Consider the following 17,399-nt stretch of genomic DNA (forward strand, 5'->3'; position numbering starts at 1 on the left):
CATCAGCTGACTTCGCTCCCTGCAGGTCGCTAGCCTTGCTGCGCTGACACCAAGCTGAGGAAGGTTCGTCGGCTTATGCTCATCAGCTGCCACCTAGATGGAATCGGTTATCGTCTCCGGCTCGTTATTGGATCGGAACTCTGCTCCGGGAGGATTTTAGCCTCCACCGGACTCCGAGCTGTCTTGGTTTAGTCCCTTTTACGGATCGGCGTTGCAGACATGCAGACATTAAACGTGCTGCCGGAGCGCCTCTTGTGCTGGCTGGGCTGGAGCGAAGGACTGTTTTTAAAAAAGAAGCATTTTTACAATTTGGCAACAATAAAAACGATTAAAAAAATGAAGAAATACCAAAGCAGCTTCCAGCTTATTATGCCTCGTGGAATAAGCTGGAAGGAGCAAAAAAAGCCTCTTGTTTCTCATTTTTTACTTTAAAAATTCTGCTGCAACTTTTAAACTTCCAATTCTGGCAGGCTTTAAAGGTTAAAGGGATAGTTCTGATCTGAAGTGGGCTTCCGTAGGAAGGCTGTAAATAATTAATATCTTACCTGACGTGGAAAGCACTTTGTACAACCCCAGTTTGAAGAAATGTTTAAGTTTGACTGAAATGACCGAGACTAAAGTGGGTTGCTGCCATTTTCAAACAACTCCAGTCTCAAAAATTTGTATTACTAAATAATTCTGACAGAAATATTAAGATATTCCTTCCAGACGTGCTCCAGGCTGCACTGGGAGAGCTACAGCTAGCTGCTGTTTACATTTACAAAACAACATTAACTTCTGTGTAAATAACAGTGTTGTCTTAAGCTGACGGTGATGCAAAGTTTAAAAAAATAATAATTTGAATAAAACATTTTGAGGCTGGTGCTGTTTTAACAGGGCAGCAATCCACTTTGGTCTTTGTTCAGGCAGAATTTAAGCTTTTCTCTCCGAACTAAGGTCGATAAAAGAGCTATCTACAACAGGTAAGATTTTAAATGTTTATAACCTTTTTTACAGAATCCCAAACTGTTGCTTTAGTATGGCCTCCTGCCTCTACAGCAAGTGTGTCCAATCCTGGTCTTCGAGGGCCACTATCCTGCATGTTTTCCTTGTTTCCCTGCTCCAACACACCTGATTCAGTGGTTAAATCACCTCTTCATGTTCTGCAGAAGCCTGTTAATCACCCATTGATTCAAATCAGGTGTGTTGGAGCAGAGAAGGAAGTAAAACGTGCAGGATAGTGGCCCTCGAGGACCAGGACTGCCCACCCCTGCTCTATGGTAAAAGGCCTAACCCGCTCATGTATGCAATGGTTTTATTTGTAAAAGAAAACAAAGCGTGCACGTTCACCTGCTGTCCTTGATGTGCAGTGTTTTTGGAAGCAGCTCCTTGTCGGTGAAGACCACACTCGGGTGGTACCACACCGTGAACTGGCTGTCCTGGATCCCGCACAAGATGTTAGCAGAATTGTTCCACGCCATGCTGTGAACCATGCTGCCTACGAGACGGGACACACATCCGCTGTTAAAAGAAAACGCGCGCGTACAAACACCTCGACGGAGCCAGCTCTGCGCCGCTCGCCTCACCAATTTTGCAGACTTTGGGTTCCCTCCCGAGGTGACGCACAGAGGTCAGGTAGAGGTCGCGGTTCTTGTCTATCAGAGCGACTTTTCTTTCAGTGGATGGGCCGCACTGATCCAAAGCTATCTCCACCACCTCCATCTACGGAGATAAGGAGAGAATGACTGAACATGGACTAGTGACCAGAAAAGGAAGAGTGGGGAAACCAATTTATAGTTTGTGTATCTGTATAAAAGCAGCAGAGGCACAAAGTGGAAATATGTGTATTTGAACCTTTTTGGTCACAGTTTACAGTGTTTTGTTTACAGTCCTGTCAGTCAGAACCAGACTGGCAAACAACAACTACTGCGTCCTCTAATCCTTTCCCTCTTGTATCTGTTTTCCTCTAACAGAAGTTTCTTTCTCGAGTCCTTGTTTCACATGTCTCTAAGGCACGTGCTCATCTGAGTTTAATGCGGAAATTTATAACACAATTTCCCTCAGCCTACACAGAAAACACCAACCAAAAGTCTGCTGTAGAGAAGTGTGTCTACGGTTTTTTCTAGAAATCCAACTTTCAAACAAGGAGAAGAATCTGCTTTCACCAGGTCATTAATGCAGAGAACATGAAAAACTGGCAGAAATGATGAAACTCAACTGGAAAACAAATTATTTTAGAGAAAAAAATGTCTAAACGTGCCACTTTGTATTGGTTTTTACAAACTCTTTCCTGCTTTAAAAAAAAAAAAAAAACATCCAGATCCATTTTTAATTAGCTGGGTGATTAGCTGAGCAGTAAAATCAACGCTGCTGATGAGCATTTATAACATAAAAAAATCCTTATAAGTAATAAAACCAGCCTGATCAGTGCAGCTGCTAGAAAATAAGATTTTGTAAATTTGGACTTTTCACAACCAGCGGTAACCAACCTCTCTCCAAATGAGTTTCTTTTATGTAATTTCTTGCTCTCAATGTGTTCTCATTATAACATAAAACAGCTTCTTCTATAGCAAAAGACACCGAGACATTTCATATTCCATTTAGTTAAATGATGCGAATTTTTAAAATTGTGAAATTTGATTCACTAACAAATAAAGGCTTTCCCCACTCAACTTCTGAAAACAATGTTCCTGAAAGTCGGATTCTGATTCCTTACACAAGTCAAAAACGTGAGTTTTAGTGAAACAAATAAAAGAGAAAACACTGTAATCTTGTGTTTTGGTTGAAGACATGCTGTTTTAACGGACACTTAGTAGCCATGAATATAGAGCTTTGATTCGATCACTGCTTCTCAAAATTTGTGTCAAGACCCCAGTGTCAGAAAACGCCAAGTGGAGGTCTGGAGATCATCTTTGGTCGTCGAATTAAATGTAGAAATCATTCATAGTTGCCTATTTTTGCCATATTTGAGAGATAAAAACATTTTAGAATGATTAAATCATAGATAATGGTTGTTAAGGCTGTTTGTGATGTCATATTCTTGTTTAATTAGCTTAGAGATGTTTAATTACTTCAGTCGTGTGATATTTGGGGTCACAAGTCTCTTCCACTGTTGTTGTTGTGTGTTTGTGTGTGTGTGTGTGTGTGTGTTAGATCATATTGTTACAGCAACATTAAAAACAAACATATTCTGCTGACAGTAGGTGCCACGACTGAGAGATATGTTTTAATGTTTTCTGTTCTGATGAGCCACAGGACTCTAGATTCTTATTTTCTTTAACTTTCAGGTGTTTCTCAAAATGCACAGTGATCATAAGCAGACGATATCACTTTTGACCCGTCAGCCTAAAGTGAAAGAGAAGCAGGGTTGGAAAACTTCGCTGCTGATGTTTCCTGAACCCATTTGGTCCAAACAAGGGGAAAGAATTACCCACCTTGTGTGTGAAGGGCTTCCCATCACCGAGAGCCTTTCCGGTCAAGACGTCAAAGAAAAGGATGACTGTTGAGAGGGGAAGAGAAACGATAAGAGCACCGGGTGAGGCTTTTCTAAACGAACGTCATTAAAGGGGCCCTCTCACCTTTTTCGTCGCTCTTGTCTCGGACGGCGAGCGTGTCGTTGCTGAGAGAGACGCTCTGAGCGTTCAGGATGTCGGCTCTCATCCCAGGAAACTTCGGGGAGGATATCAATCGACCCTCATAGGAGAACGTGTACAACCCCGATCCGTCCACCAGTAAAAAGTGTCTGAGGGAGGAGGAGGAGGAGGAGGACACGGGGGGATGAGACAGGAGTGATGTGCTGCAGTGGGTGAGACTGGGAGCACCGGGAGGAATAACGAGGGGCAAAGGGAAACGCCAAGCCAATAAAATGTTAGGACGTCAAAAGAACGAAGAGATAATTAACTGACACATTCAGGTGATTCATAACGCATCGCACATTAACGCAGCATTAACTTACTAAGCAAGATGTATCGAACTCAGCTGTGATTACAAAAAAGCTAGTAATCAGTTTAGCTCTGTGCTGAGTGTCGGAGAAGGCACTGGAGAGTTGCACAAGACCTACTCCATATTAATCTAATTTCCCCCAGTGGTTTCACTCTCAGCCTTATTGTATGACAGGGGCTAAGCTGGAGCACACCCTGTGTGTGTGTGTGTGTGTGTGTGGCTGCTGCTGCTTGATGAGTGGCCAGTGGAGAGTAATGAAGCATTAGAGGAGCTGACAGACGATCCAGCAGCCTGTTCGGTCTCTTGTTGCACGGCTCCCGGAGGCGGAGGACTCACTTCTCCGCTTGCAGGATGAGGCTGACCGTTCCCTCCTTCAGATCAAAGATGAGAGGAGTATTCCAGTTTCTTGAGCTGAACAAACAGAACAATCACGCACTTTAACTTTTGTAAAGAAAGGAACAAAAAAAAAAAAAAAAAAAGGATATGCTATAAAGCAGCGATTTGCAACCTGGAGTCCCCGGCCTCATCTCAGCAGGGGGCGCAAGGTTTTAATGAAACGGAGATGGACAAAATGTGTTTTAAACATGTGAAACAACAAAAAAAAACCAGACTGTCATCAAAAGTCTGGGTGAAAACGTAAGCATTAACAAACACTGTTGGTACACACAGAGTGATTGTGTGTTTATGCAAACAAAAAGAAACTAGAGAAATTGCATTTTCTGCAAAACTGACGTATGAACGGCTGCTGAAATGTGTTGAAGAAGCTGAAACTGAGTGGTTAAAAGGAAACCAAGCAACACAGCTGCTGGAATTAGCCAAATAAAAGATACAGGTTAAAGTAGCAAAACAGCAGCTGGAAGCTAAAAATGAGCCGGGTATGATAAAGATTTTAAAGAGCACAAAGTTCGTCATGAATTTGAGTTCTTCATTCAGTTCAATGAGGGGAAAAAAAGGTAAATAAAGTTACAAAATCGCCTTAATGTCCTGAACGAGTCGAATGTTTTATTATATGAATAGTTAAAAGATGAAAATATGTTAAAAACTTACAGCATAGAGGAAACTATAAACAGGAAAAGAAGTGGGGGTGGCTGTGAAGAATTAATATCTTACCTGTTGTAGACGCCTCAGTTTGGAGTTAATTCTGACCAGACTGATAAACTAACAGCTAGTTAGTAAGGTTATAAACCTTAACGTCGCTGTTAATGTTGCGTTACGCGGTTACTCAAATAATTCTGCAGTTTGAACAAAAAGTTGCAGCACGCCGGAAACAGACTGGGGCACTTTCAGCAGGAATATAAACACCTTTCTGCTGAAATACCCACATAAAACAAAACAAAACAGACTACAAGGTAAGGGTTTATGAATGGGTTTGCAAATCCCTGCATTATTTTTGAGACCCGAGTCGTTTTAAGATGGCAGCAATCCACTTGGACTAGCCATTAGCTTGTCAGTCCGGGCAGAATTAAACTGGAATTCTCCATTCAAAAAGCGATCTGTAACAGGTAAGATACTGGTTGTTCGTAACCTTTCCACAGAAGCCTACTTTAACTGTCTGAAGTACTGCTTTTAATTGAGTTTTACTGACATTTACACATTTTGATGAAATCTCCTGCCTTAAAGCTGATTCAGGCAAACGAGGATTCAAATGAAGGTAAAATAATTTGAAATCTCAAAAGACGAGTATTCAGACTGACTATAGTCAACTATCTTGTATGTTTCAATAGATTCTGGCTCCTTGTCACAATAAACATTTGAATTGGTGCAAGGAGCAAGACTCCTGGAAAATAAATAAAAAACCCAGGAGAAACACTGTTATAAGAAATAAAACCCTGAGGAGGTATCAATAAAAAAATGGGAGATAAATCCACATATGAAGAATTTAATGACAGACAAGGACAAATAACGGTCATTACAGAGGGAAAATGCTGCGACAACCTTTGAGCAGATTATCACTGTGCTCTGTTGTTCTCTGTGACAAAGGCAGCTGGTTTTTCTGGGTGATTAATCCAGCGATGTAATGTAAAAATTATTGTTCCATATTTCACAGAGCTTTAATAACGTTGACATTATGCAAATCAACACCTTGATTTTGTTTGTTTTTTTTCCTGCCCTTTAGAGCACGTTTGTCTGCAGCATCTTTCTTCGGTAAGATTTCAGCAGCACATTTTGAGTTTTTCCCCAAGCTGTACGGCGGGAAATCTCATCGTCCTTCAAAGTTCTGACGGTAAATTAAAAAAAAAAAAAAAGACGTTTGGTACAAAACCCATAACTTCTGAAACTATAAGATGAAAAGCTCGAGACAAGTACGAGAAACACAGGACGAGAAGCGAAGGAAAACAACTGACTTGTAGACGTAGCACTGGAGGGAAGTGGCGACCACCAGGTGATCGAACGCCAGGGACGCTTTGATGACGCGATCTCTAAACTCCAAAATGTCAACCGCGTCATTCAGCACGTTCCTCACCTGGGAAAAAGAAAAAAGGCAGAAGATGAAGCAGAAAAATGGATCACTTGACTTCACAGAGCTTTCTGAACAGGCATAGGCTTCACTCTACAGAGAAAATGTTAAAACAAGGAATTTTTAGAGTTGAAAGAGAGCGAGCTCACAAGTGGGCCCTCGCTTTTTTTTTTTTTTAAAACCTGTATATAAAAATACTTCTTTCTAGCTGTGTGTGAAGGACTGAAGGGGGCCTTTTCCAGCACCAGGTGAAAGGTGGGGTTATTTTTACAGCTTTACAAATCGGCCTTCCCCGCTCCCTGCAAGCAATCCAAATTTACCTGCAACACAACCAGGAATAAATAACATTTGACCGCAAGGTGGTAAATTTGGCAGGACGCTTCACAAACTACTGGCAGATGTGCACTTTTAGAACGGACGGTGACGAGGGGAGAGGGAGGGGACGACGGAGGCTGGAAATAAACGGCCGATGACCGAACATTGTTTGCTTTTAAACAAGCTGCACTTGTCAGCGGCAGATGTGCGCACATGTGTGCCGGCGCACGTGTGTGACCTTGTTTCTGTAGGTGTGTGTGTGTGTGTGTGAGAGTACACTTGGGTGTGTTAACTGCATGTAAACACTACCTTGTGGCTCAGTGCGAGTTTAAACAGTGGGGAGTGGAGGAGCAAAGTTGGCAGCTAGACAGGCTGACCGTTGTCATCAAAGGGCTGCGTACCAATACTCTGAGAGGGTCGTGTTATTAACAATCAGCCACAACGTCAAAAAGGGTGAACTACTGCTTTAAGGAAGTCTTGAGAAGCAGATGCCTCCCTAGTATTTTTTTTTTGTTTTTAGTGGGGTTTTGTGGAAAAGCTATAAAAAAATTCACCTCACCTGTTGTAGCTTTTTAACCAGCCTCAGTTTGGATAAAAAGTTTATTTCTGACTGCACCGATGAGCTAACTGCTACTCTGAGTGAGACCAGACCGAAGTGGACCGCTGCCGTCTTAAAAATACTCTAGTGGAAAACTAATTCGTAGCAATTTATGCAAGCTCCATTTTAAACACATTTCTTTCTTTTGTCAGTTTAGCATTACAGTTATTTTCACATAATTCTGTGGTCATCTGCAAGTGCAAACAGCAGCAGCTGGCTGTAGCACTTCTGGAAGAAACATAAAGTTTCTACTGGAATTGTCTGCGTGAACTGTTCTAAGATTTTCTCAGACTGAAAGCAGAATCAGTTTCTCCTTTATAAAGCATTAGATGGCCTCAGTACACAGGAGACATGCTAACTATTTACATTGCTGAGCTAACTTAGTCCCGCCTCTGACCTTCTCTAAACCAGGAGAAGCTAATTTTTATTATATTTGTGTTCCAATGAAATTCGAAGCACTGCCTCTAGATCTGGGAAAAACTCACTGTTAACATTTTAAAGAAAAAAATCTCAAAATGCACACTTGCTTGTGTATTCTGTATTAGCACTTTTATGATTTTGTATGTATGAATCTCTATGGACATCCAAATTCACCGTTTTATATTTTTCTCGGTTTTGTGTTCTTGGAAAACCCATCGAGTTGCTTTATGCATGAAATGTGTTTTTTTTTAAATAAAATTTAACTTAACTTGACTTGAAGTGGTTTTAAACGACAGCAATCCACTTTTTGTCCACGGCCCCGCTTGGGGTACTCGTTAGCTCGTCTTATCCGGTCAAAATTTAATGCTACTTCTCCAAACTGATGCCACCCAAAGAGCCATCTACGACAGGTAAGATATTAGTTGTTCACAACCTTTCCACAAAAGATCCGAACAATTTCTTTGACTTTGGCCTTTAGGACACTGTGGTACTCTTCCAAAACAATGTTAATTTTTGTATAAATTATGTGTACCGACTAAGATGGCTCTTTTAATAATTTATTTACTCACTGACAAGCTCATTTTCAGTAACATGTATTTACATGGGTGTTCTTAATGCATTCTAAGTCTTACTAAACTAAATAAATAAAATGACTGAAGTCACTAAAAGGCTAAAGTTGAATTTCTTTAAAGCCAAAAGGAGCAACAGGCTGAGTGAAGGTGTTTTCAGGCTCCCCGTCTCTACCTCCATGGTTCTTCTCTTGGTAAGAGTGATGACGAAGTTCTTCCACTCCCAGTGCTGCTCCACCACGTGGGCAAAGATGACATGTCCGTTTCCGCAGGCCCCGGCCAGCTGGGTGCCGTCCGCCGACCAGGCCAAGCTGAACACGCTGCCCGTGTTCGGCTTCTCCAGCGCGTAGGACCACTGGGGACGGAAGTGAGACAAGGAGACGGGAGGAACACTGGTCAGTATGGTTCGTGACAGCTGATACTGAGCCACAACCAACACTTTTCTGGGTATAGTATATGCACATAAGATGGAGATTATATCAGTCAGTCACAAAGCTGCGATAAACAACCAAAGAAGCAATTGGTTGCAATAACTTCCCTAATATTGAGTAGATCCTCCATGTAACAATAAAAGACCTCTGACAACTCAAGGTGTAGAGAATGAACATCAACGGGTGTCCTGGAGTGGCTCAAACTGGAACGTTTACAATAGATTCTTGTTGCCCTGTCGATTAAAGGCTTGCATCTAGGGATTTGGGAGGCTATGACCAGCTCAGGGTCTTCGCCCTCGTCTTTGACATCACTGCTGTCCTGCTGAGGGAGGCAGGGGGTGGAGGTGGGGTAGGACTGCTACTCCAGGTAGAGCAAAATGTCTGGGAGGTGTGTAAGTCACATCAATCGAAACGGAAGCAAATTTGCCCAGGAGAACAAAAAGCTACAACATAAACTATACCCCTTTTTAAAAGAAAATGTTAAAAAAAAATTTATTTAACCTAAAGCTCCATATTTACTAGAAAACTCCTCTCTTTTTATTTTTCAAGCTTTCCATTTTTCATAAAGATATTCATATTTTTCCTTTGTTATCCCCTCTTTTGTTCTACTAATGATTTTTCCACTCCTACATCATCTCAACACATAGGCTTAAATGTTATAAATGACCACAAACTAGTAGGAGTTCAAAGTTTCACACGTTATTTTCATAAGACGACCACTTTTAAGGACAAGAACCGGATAAGGTTAGTTGAAATATGACTTTCTTGTTGCCCAGTTTGCACGTGTAATATCTGTGTGCTTCCACCACAGCAGATGAAAGCGGCCGGCTGATCCGACTCGGCTTTGGAATTTCTCAGCTGAGATCTTCAACACAAATGGCTGCATTCACGCTGTAAACTGCTTATGAGGGGAGAAAAAAGTGCTAATGTTAACCCTGCCCCGCCGGCTCGCTCGCAAGCAAGGGCGAGACAAGTGTGGCACAGCTGGCCAAGAGCTGCGGTGAACCTTGGAGCAAAAGGCCTCAGTGTGTTCGCTGCCCTGTGCACACGCAGCTGCGGGATGTGAGGTGTATCGTTATTTCCTCCGACGGGGCCTGGAGGTAACAGGCGGCAGGCTGCAGGTTTGATCCCGCTCCCTTCTCCAGGTCCTCCTGTGTGCCTCAAACGCACGCCACTCGGCTGGTTTTGGTCAGCTCCCTTTCAGCAGTTAACGTCATATCAGGACCCAAAATAGCTGCGGGGGGAAGAAAAAAAAAAGACCCCTCCCTTGTGGACTGGGTATATTTTGTTAAAGTTAAAATTATTAGCTAAATTTAGCACAGAAAGCAAGGAAATATGGGTTTAGTCGATTATTTCTTTGTTGAAACAATACTCCTTGACAATAAATCTTATACGTTTGGAAAGCCTGTTTATTTTCCCTAAATGATGCCACATTTTTAAGGAAAATGCATTTGTGGGTTGAGCAGCAGAGTTGAGTATGTGGGATGCGTCCATGAAAAACTTGCCAGATCTTCTCTGCCAATGTCATACAGCTTTATTCTGCCATTAACTCTTCTTTGGTGTTGTTTATTGCATCGGATGATCAAAGCTGGAAGAAAACAAGACATACTGACAATTTAACAATCTATAAACAGGGGAATCTGTAGCATGTGGAAGAACCATACACAGCCACCGCATGACACCTCCTCCTCATGCTGCTCGCCGGCTGTGTCACATATCGCTGCTTATTCTGGTACCTGAGGCAGAAAAAGTTGTTTGGCACTGGGTGCATCCCACATACTCAACTCTGCTGCTCAATCCACAAATGCATTTTCATTACAGATGTAGCTCCATTTAAGGGGGAATAAACAGGCTTTCCAAAGGTAACATTTATTGCCAAGAAGCATTGTTACAACAACTAAATTAATCAACCAAACCCAAATTTCCTTACATTTTGTGCTACGTTTAATTAACTCTCATCCCTTCGTCCCCTTTTATTTCTGTAGATTCAACTTTCCTCGTGTTTGCTGACAGGAAACGCCCTTTCTTTTTATAAATGTACCCTTTATATTAGGGGTTTCTTTCTGTTTATCTAACCTGAGTGAAGGTGTGCTTACATGAGCCCTGCTGCCGAGCAGCCCCGGCCAGCATTTACCATAACAAGAGAGCTCATTTATTCTTCTGCTAACATCTCGAGATGGCCCGCTCTGTGTTAAAGCACCCCAGGGAGAGAAGAGAGGCAGTGGAGTGAGAGGGATGGATAGATGGAGGGTCAGAGATGCCGCCGAATGTATACACCAGACTGTAATGAAGCAGGACATACGATATCGGGCTGCGGAGCGCTGCTGGATCCGTGCTTACCTAATGCTTTTAACACATTGAGCCATTTGACACGTTCTAAAGCCGGCAAGTGAGGACGTGTGTAAGTGTGTGAAGGTATCTTTATGAGTGTGTAACCCGTAGACGTGCGCATGGGAGACAAAAAGCGTATAAAAAGTCTAAATAAAAGATGCAGCGCGTTTGGAAAAAGGCATCAAAGTAGGAGACTATATTAGGTTCTTTTATTTGTGTATAAAGGGGGGGGGACACATTTTCCTAAAGCGAGTGTCCAGAGTCGCTTTTTAAGCTGCACGTGTGTAGAAGAGGTGAAAATCCCCCTGGATTGTCAGAGTTGTCAGCCAGTGTCTGACTTTAGGACAAAAAGAGAGGACGGTGTGTGTGTGTGTGTGTGTGTGTGTGTGTGTCGACTGAAACAAATGTTTTGGACCTTGAGAACTCGTGGACACACAAAAAAAACTTTTTCAGAGGAGAAGTCTGTTGGTTCTGCACTCTTCTTTCTTCCACTTATTATTCAGATATTTTGAAACCCAGCTGATAAAACAGCCACAGAAGATGATGAACTGCATCAATTCTTTGGTTCTAATGCAGTTTTGTTCTTTGAAAATGGGTACCTGCTGATTTGGACACATTCTGATACCGGAGATTTATATGAACATTTTTAGGCTTTTCGATATTGTAGTTGATGCTTTGTAAGGTCACCATATTCCAATTAAATTTTATTTGTGCTTCAAAAAGCCTCAGGCTAACCTGAGAACTTTTGAGGTGATTCAAAAATAGATTTGTATATCTTCACTATAAAACCACATTTATGTACAGTCATTGGAAAAAAGAAAGTTTACATTCTTTCAATTTTAGAATTTTACATATCAGCAGATAATCAAAATAACCTGGTCTTTATCAGGTACTAAAGTTGTTATAACTTTAAGTGTACAAAAACACACAACTGATTACACCATGTCATTATCTATAGTGTCTAAATATTTACCCTCTTTAAAGTGACTGTCCTTATTCATCCATCCATTCATTTTCTTTACCCACTTCTCCTTTCCGGGTCATGGGGAGCTGGTGTCTCACCAGCAGTCACTGGGCGAGAGACAGGGGACAGGTCTCCAGTCCATCACAGGGACACATGGAGACAAACAACCATTCAGACTCTGACTCACACCTAGGGACGATTTTACAGTTACCAATGAATGAATGGGAGGAAACCGGAGTACCCGGAGTAAAGGTGTGCACAGGGAGAACATGTAAACTCCACCCCCAGGTCGGGAAGCGATCCTGCGACCTTCCTGCTGGGACGTGACAGCTCTAACCACTGCACCGCTGTGCCACCCGAATGTTCTTATCCAGCTCAGAGAACAGATTATTGTCAGAGGATGGATACGAAAAGATTTCCAAAGCCCTAAACATCACCAGGGGTTCTGTTAAAACCATCATCCAGACATGGAAGGAATAATGGACGGGTGCAAATCTACCAAGAGCACGACGTCCTCACAAACTGAGTGACCGTGAAGAAGGACATGAGTGACAGAGATGGGGGAGACTGAGCTACAACTACTGTGGGTTCTTCACCGCTCTGACCTTTATGGGAGAGTGACAAAGAGAAAGATTAAATCTCAACTAGAGTCTTTAAACAATCTAAACAAACTCTAGTACTCCTGTTATTGGAAAGTCTTTAACAAGATGGATCTCAGTAGTATTTAGGATTCAATGTTTGTGCTTTTTTTTTTTTAATGTTTAATGTTTATTTACTTTTAAACATTTTTCCCTGTTGATAAAAGACTTCATCAGAATGCATGAATGAATAAAAAATTAAGAGATTCACATAAAACCTAATTTTGTGTGACTGGAGGGAAAAAAAAAGCTTAAAATGCCTCAGTTATCTTCAGATTTAATCAGTCTTTTGATACATTTATTGCTTCCACCACCAGAGGCAGCGAAATAGCCTGACTAGCTATAGAGAGCGACGCGTGTTAACACGAATAAGTCAGTGTCATCACATATAAACAAAATGGAGCACTGCAGTGCAAAAAAAAAAAAAATACTTCTTTTAGTTTAATCTATTTACAGAATATTGTCCTCGTTAGACTTGCCTTTGACCGTAGAGGTGTACTGGCTGAAATCTCCCCTGCACCCTGCTCCATGTCTGCCTGAAGCGCTTTACATGCCTTGTGTCGTGTTTCTTAGATAATCTGCACAAACTACAACAGACTTTATTGAGTTTATTCGCAGCACTGCAACCAAAACGCTTCTAAAGAATGCCGTGCCTGTTGAATCTGCAAAGTCCAGCAGCGTCCCAAACTTCTCGAAAAGAGAAGTTTAAGTAGCCTCTAGAACTGTTATAAACATTTCTTCAATTATTTTTGTTCCCAGAAGCCTCTTTTGTTTCGGTTGCTGTGAAAATAAACTGGAAACAACACTCCGCAGATGAGAAACCATCCATCATTTCTTCGTTCAGGTCGCAGGAGCGTTCAAAATAAAACACGAGTCTAACTAGTTTTTAAGGTAATTTAATTTAGATTAATCAAAAACGCACCAATTGCTGTATCTACTTTCCGTTTTGTGTCTGTTTTTTTTAATTTTACCAAATGCTGCTTTTTGCTGTTTAGTAACTTTAAACACTATGCTGATTTATTGTGATTGCTAAAAGCTGACTTTCTTATTTTATGTAAACATCTCAAAGATACTTAAACTATTTACATCCTGATATTTTAACGTTTTTCTTATAATGCATGTCATCGTTCTGGGAATGCGTCTGCTTTTTGTCGCACTAAAAATCTACAGTAACCCCATTAGCAAAGAGGAAAGGAGATAAGAAGTGTCTGTTATAAAAATAAGAGCGATGGAGGAGACAGAGAAGGGGCAGAAAAGCAGCTGAATCAGCCAGTGGCAATAGATTTGGCAGCTGGTTTTATTGCAGCCTAAAAGGGGTGGAACTTCGCTGGATACTTGGGAATTCTACAAGACAAGGCTGGAAAGAGATTTAGGATCAGTGCAGAGAGATGTTATACGGAAAGAACGAGCATAAAGACATGCACGAGGAGTGTATAAAGACCAAAGTGAAGATTTAGTGCAGCGATATGCAGGGTTATTCTAGGGCTTCATCGAGCTGAAGTCCACTCTGGTCATTGAACCCTGGCTGTCTATAATGGGCAGCTTTGTGGTCAGAGAGAAAGTGGGAGACATGACGTATAGTAGTTCTTATTTGAGGTCCAGGGAGGAAAGAGGGTAGGACCCCTCAAACTCACAATGAGCTTATACACATAGTAATGTAGTCCCAAAGTTATGTTCTACTAAGCATCCTGTCCATGTTAACATACTGCATTTATCTGAATTATTGCACAGATATAAACTATAAGTAAAAGGAAAAGTTATGAACAATCAATATTTTGTTGAAGATAGCTCTTTGAACGGTCTCAGTTTGAAGTAAAACAGTTTAATTCTGACAGATGAGACGAGGGGGCCAAGACCAAACGTGGACTGCTGCCATTTTAAAACAACTCCAATCTCAAAAATTACACAGTGGATCACGCAAACACTTTACTCCAGCAGAAATACTAAAATGTTCCTGACAAAAATGCCCCGGGCTGCAGCAAAAGTGCTACAGCTATCTGTTGCTGCTGCTGCTAGCGCTCTGAATAAGCACAGATTTCTGTGCAAATGACTCAAACGTGAAATAAACAATGTAAAAGTATATAAAACAGAATTAACATGAACTGCAATTAAAATTTTGAGATTAGAGTTGTTAAGACAGGGGTGTTTGCTTTGGTCTTGGCTTAACTTGGTCTACCCAGGCAAAACTAAACTCTTATTTATCCTAACTGAGCTCTTTCAAAGAGCTATCTACAACAGGTAAGATACTAATTGTTCATACAATTTTCACAGAAACCCACTTTAAAAGGGATCTGACCAATCCCTTTAAGTGGAAACACCCTGGGAAGAAAAGGTAAAATACACCGTGCCCAAAGCTTTAGTATTTATGCTAAATAATTTAATAAAGCTTCTTTTTCTATCAACCTGGACCAGTTTTGGCTGCTTGGTGTCACTACTTGGATTATATCTGGAATAAGTCTCAGATCTACTGTAGGTGACGAGTCTTGTTCCAGCTCACAGCCCGTCCTCAGCCCATGCAGACGTACTGACAACACTTCAGAGAATGCTGGCACATTTTGCACCCACATATACACACACACACACACACAAACGTACACACACACACTAAAAAAACCAAAGCCAATCCATTGGCGCAGAGACTCTTGAAGAAGTGCGCTCTCCCTCTCCCCTCCCTCCTCTCTTCCTCCTGCTCACTCGCTCTGCATTTCTCCACACATGTTAACCATTAGGACTGGCAGGTGCTGTGGGCCTGCCCCTTCCCTCTATTGTTGCCCTGCAGCCGCAACCAATATGGGGACGTCTGCAAAGAGGTTATGTTAACAAAAATTAGCTCTAAGGCAACGACAGTTTTACTCTGGCGACCCTAGAAGACTATGACTTCAAGATGTAACGCAAAACCCACTTCTGAGCCTTCTCTATGTGTGCGCCTCTTTAACCAGGTTATATTTTCCTGTTTCTTTTCGCCTTAATCTTTTCAATGTCCTTCAGTCACAGTGGTAGCAGCCCATTTGTTTCGTGTCAAACACCTACTCTATGTACATTTTAAAAGCTAGCTATTCATATGAGTTGTATTCAGCTAATGCATATTTTTAATCAGTACAACCTAAAGATTTAATCCGTTTTGCATTCTAGTGTGCTTAAGAATGACAATTTTCCCAGTGTTAGAAATAAAATCCATTTTACAAACAAAATAATGAGAAAAAAAGACATGCAGAAGATGAGAAAGAAGAAAAAAAAAAAAAGAAATTAAATAAGAAACTAAAACAGCAAGCATCGATGAACAGTCTTTGCACCGGTCTGTGTCGCGATCCAAAGTCTCGAGCACTTTCACAAGTTCATGTTCAGGCTCCTCTGGAACATGTCTGCAAGCAGTAGGTGGTGCTGCTTGGAAGCCTTCATTTTATTATGCAGATTCATTCAGGTTGGGATCGTAAGACAGCTTCAAACATTTGGGTCAGATCAGACAAAATCCCTTGGAGTTTGGTAAATGTGCATCTGTGCCATGGTATAATCCCTCTCTTTCTGTACACTACCTGAAACAGTGCTCTGGTCCTGATGATGAGGGCTTAGAAAACTGTGGGGGGGCAGGACTGAACCTCAGTCCAGGGAAAGGGTTAATGACATATGTCTGGACTAATGGCTCCCTGTGGAGCTATCTGCTGATTCAGCCCCATTACTTCACAAGCATTAAATACGTCTGCCCTGACCTCGCTCTGCTCGCCCTCCCTCCAACCCTAATGCGAGTCAACAGCCTGCTAATCAGAAGTGGGGCATGAGGTTTCCAGACTTTTTGTGCTATTGGACACTCCTGACACAGTGAAGCAAACATCAAGAAAAAACTCTTAACTGCCATTAGTGTTAATGGGTCAAGCTGAGTCCGTGACCCTGTTGAAAAGCTGTTTTATGCAGCTACAACAATATTAGACGTTTGTTTGAAAAGAATGCACATGTAGTCAGCTGTACACACACCAACTTTATATAAGTATTCATACTAGTACTGCACATGAACATTGACCAGAAGATCCAGGACACTACTGAATTCCACTTCTCTTGCAATCATGAACTGTTACATCAGTGTAGACAAATTATCCCGTATAATCCGACTTCCTACAACCTGTACTGGGTTAACTACTTTTAAAACCACAGAACACTAACTAACAGGTTGACCTCAGATGCTATTGATGCCACTGAGAAGGACATCTTAGCAAAAGAGAAGAAATACAAACCTACAAATCGTATCTATACACATAAAAACATTTATTTTCCTTTTAACTGGGAGGGCCAAAAATTGTCTTTAATTGCAAATGTTTTAATGTCAACGGAATATAAACCTTTGATATTAAACTTTGTCTTCTGGCTGAACAGAATGCCACTGGTTTATTGTAAATTTTACATATAAAATAAAAATTTTGCACAAAAATGCACAATTTCTTCTCCCCCCCATCAAGATAGAAACACCCCGTTCTTCAAACCTTAAACTCCTTTTATCGGTTTGTTTAATTCTGTGCTAGAGAGCTAGTGGGAGCCGTCCTAGTCCAGGGTTAACGCTCTAATACAAATCAGAACAGATGGCAGACTCTCTGCAAAGCCAGCTGGCTTCAGTTTCCTCGTGCATCTGTATGCAGTGCAGGACCTGGGGGTGCAGGTACAGAGAATCACTCCCTGAATATCAGAAGCGCAACATAACTGCTCTGTGATGGACTGTGTACAGGGAAGCATGCAGCCAAAAAGAACGGCAGGGTCTGCCTTTAGAA

General features: G+C 41.5%; 1 protein-coding gene across 3 annotated transcripts in view; it reads right to left on the reverse strand.

The window, feature by feature from the left end:
* Nucleotides 1–17,399, reverse strand: part of ift80 (intraflagellar transport 80 homolog (Chlamydomonas)) — a 47,615-nt gene that overhangs the window by 5,907 nt on the left and 24,309 nt on the right. For 2 of the 3 annotated variants that reach the window (XM_017424770.3, XM_017424769.3), the window contains exons 9-15: nt 8,457–8,636; nt 6,267–6,385; nt 4,258–4,332; nt 3,558–3,790; nt 3,414–3,478; nt 1,566–1,701; nt 1,330–1,477 (exon numbers count right to left, since the gene is read on the reverse strand). In XM_017424770.3, the coding sequence (XP_017280259.1) occupies nt 1,330–1,477; nt 1,566–1,701; nt 3,414–3,478; nt 3,558–3,790; nt 4,258–4,332; nt 6,267–6,385; nt 8,457–8,636 (956 nt within the window). The remainder of the gene's footprint in view (nt 1–1,329; nt 1,478–1,565; nt 1,702–3,413; nt 3,479–3,557; nt 3,791–4,257; nt 4,333–6,266; nt 6,386–8,456; nt 8,637–17,399) is intronic. The other variant, XM_017424771.3, reaches the window with a different exon arrangement.

The sequence above is a fragment of the Kryptolebias marmoratus genome, linkage group LG2 (assembly GCF_001649575.2).
Source record: "Kryptolebias marmoratus isolate JLee-2015 linkage group LG2, ASM164957v2, whole genome shotgun sequence".
Classification (NCBI taxonomy): Eukaryota; Metazoa; Chordata; class Actinopteri; order Cyprinodontiformes; family Rivulidae; genus Kryptolebias; species Kryptolebias marmoratus.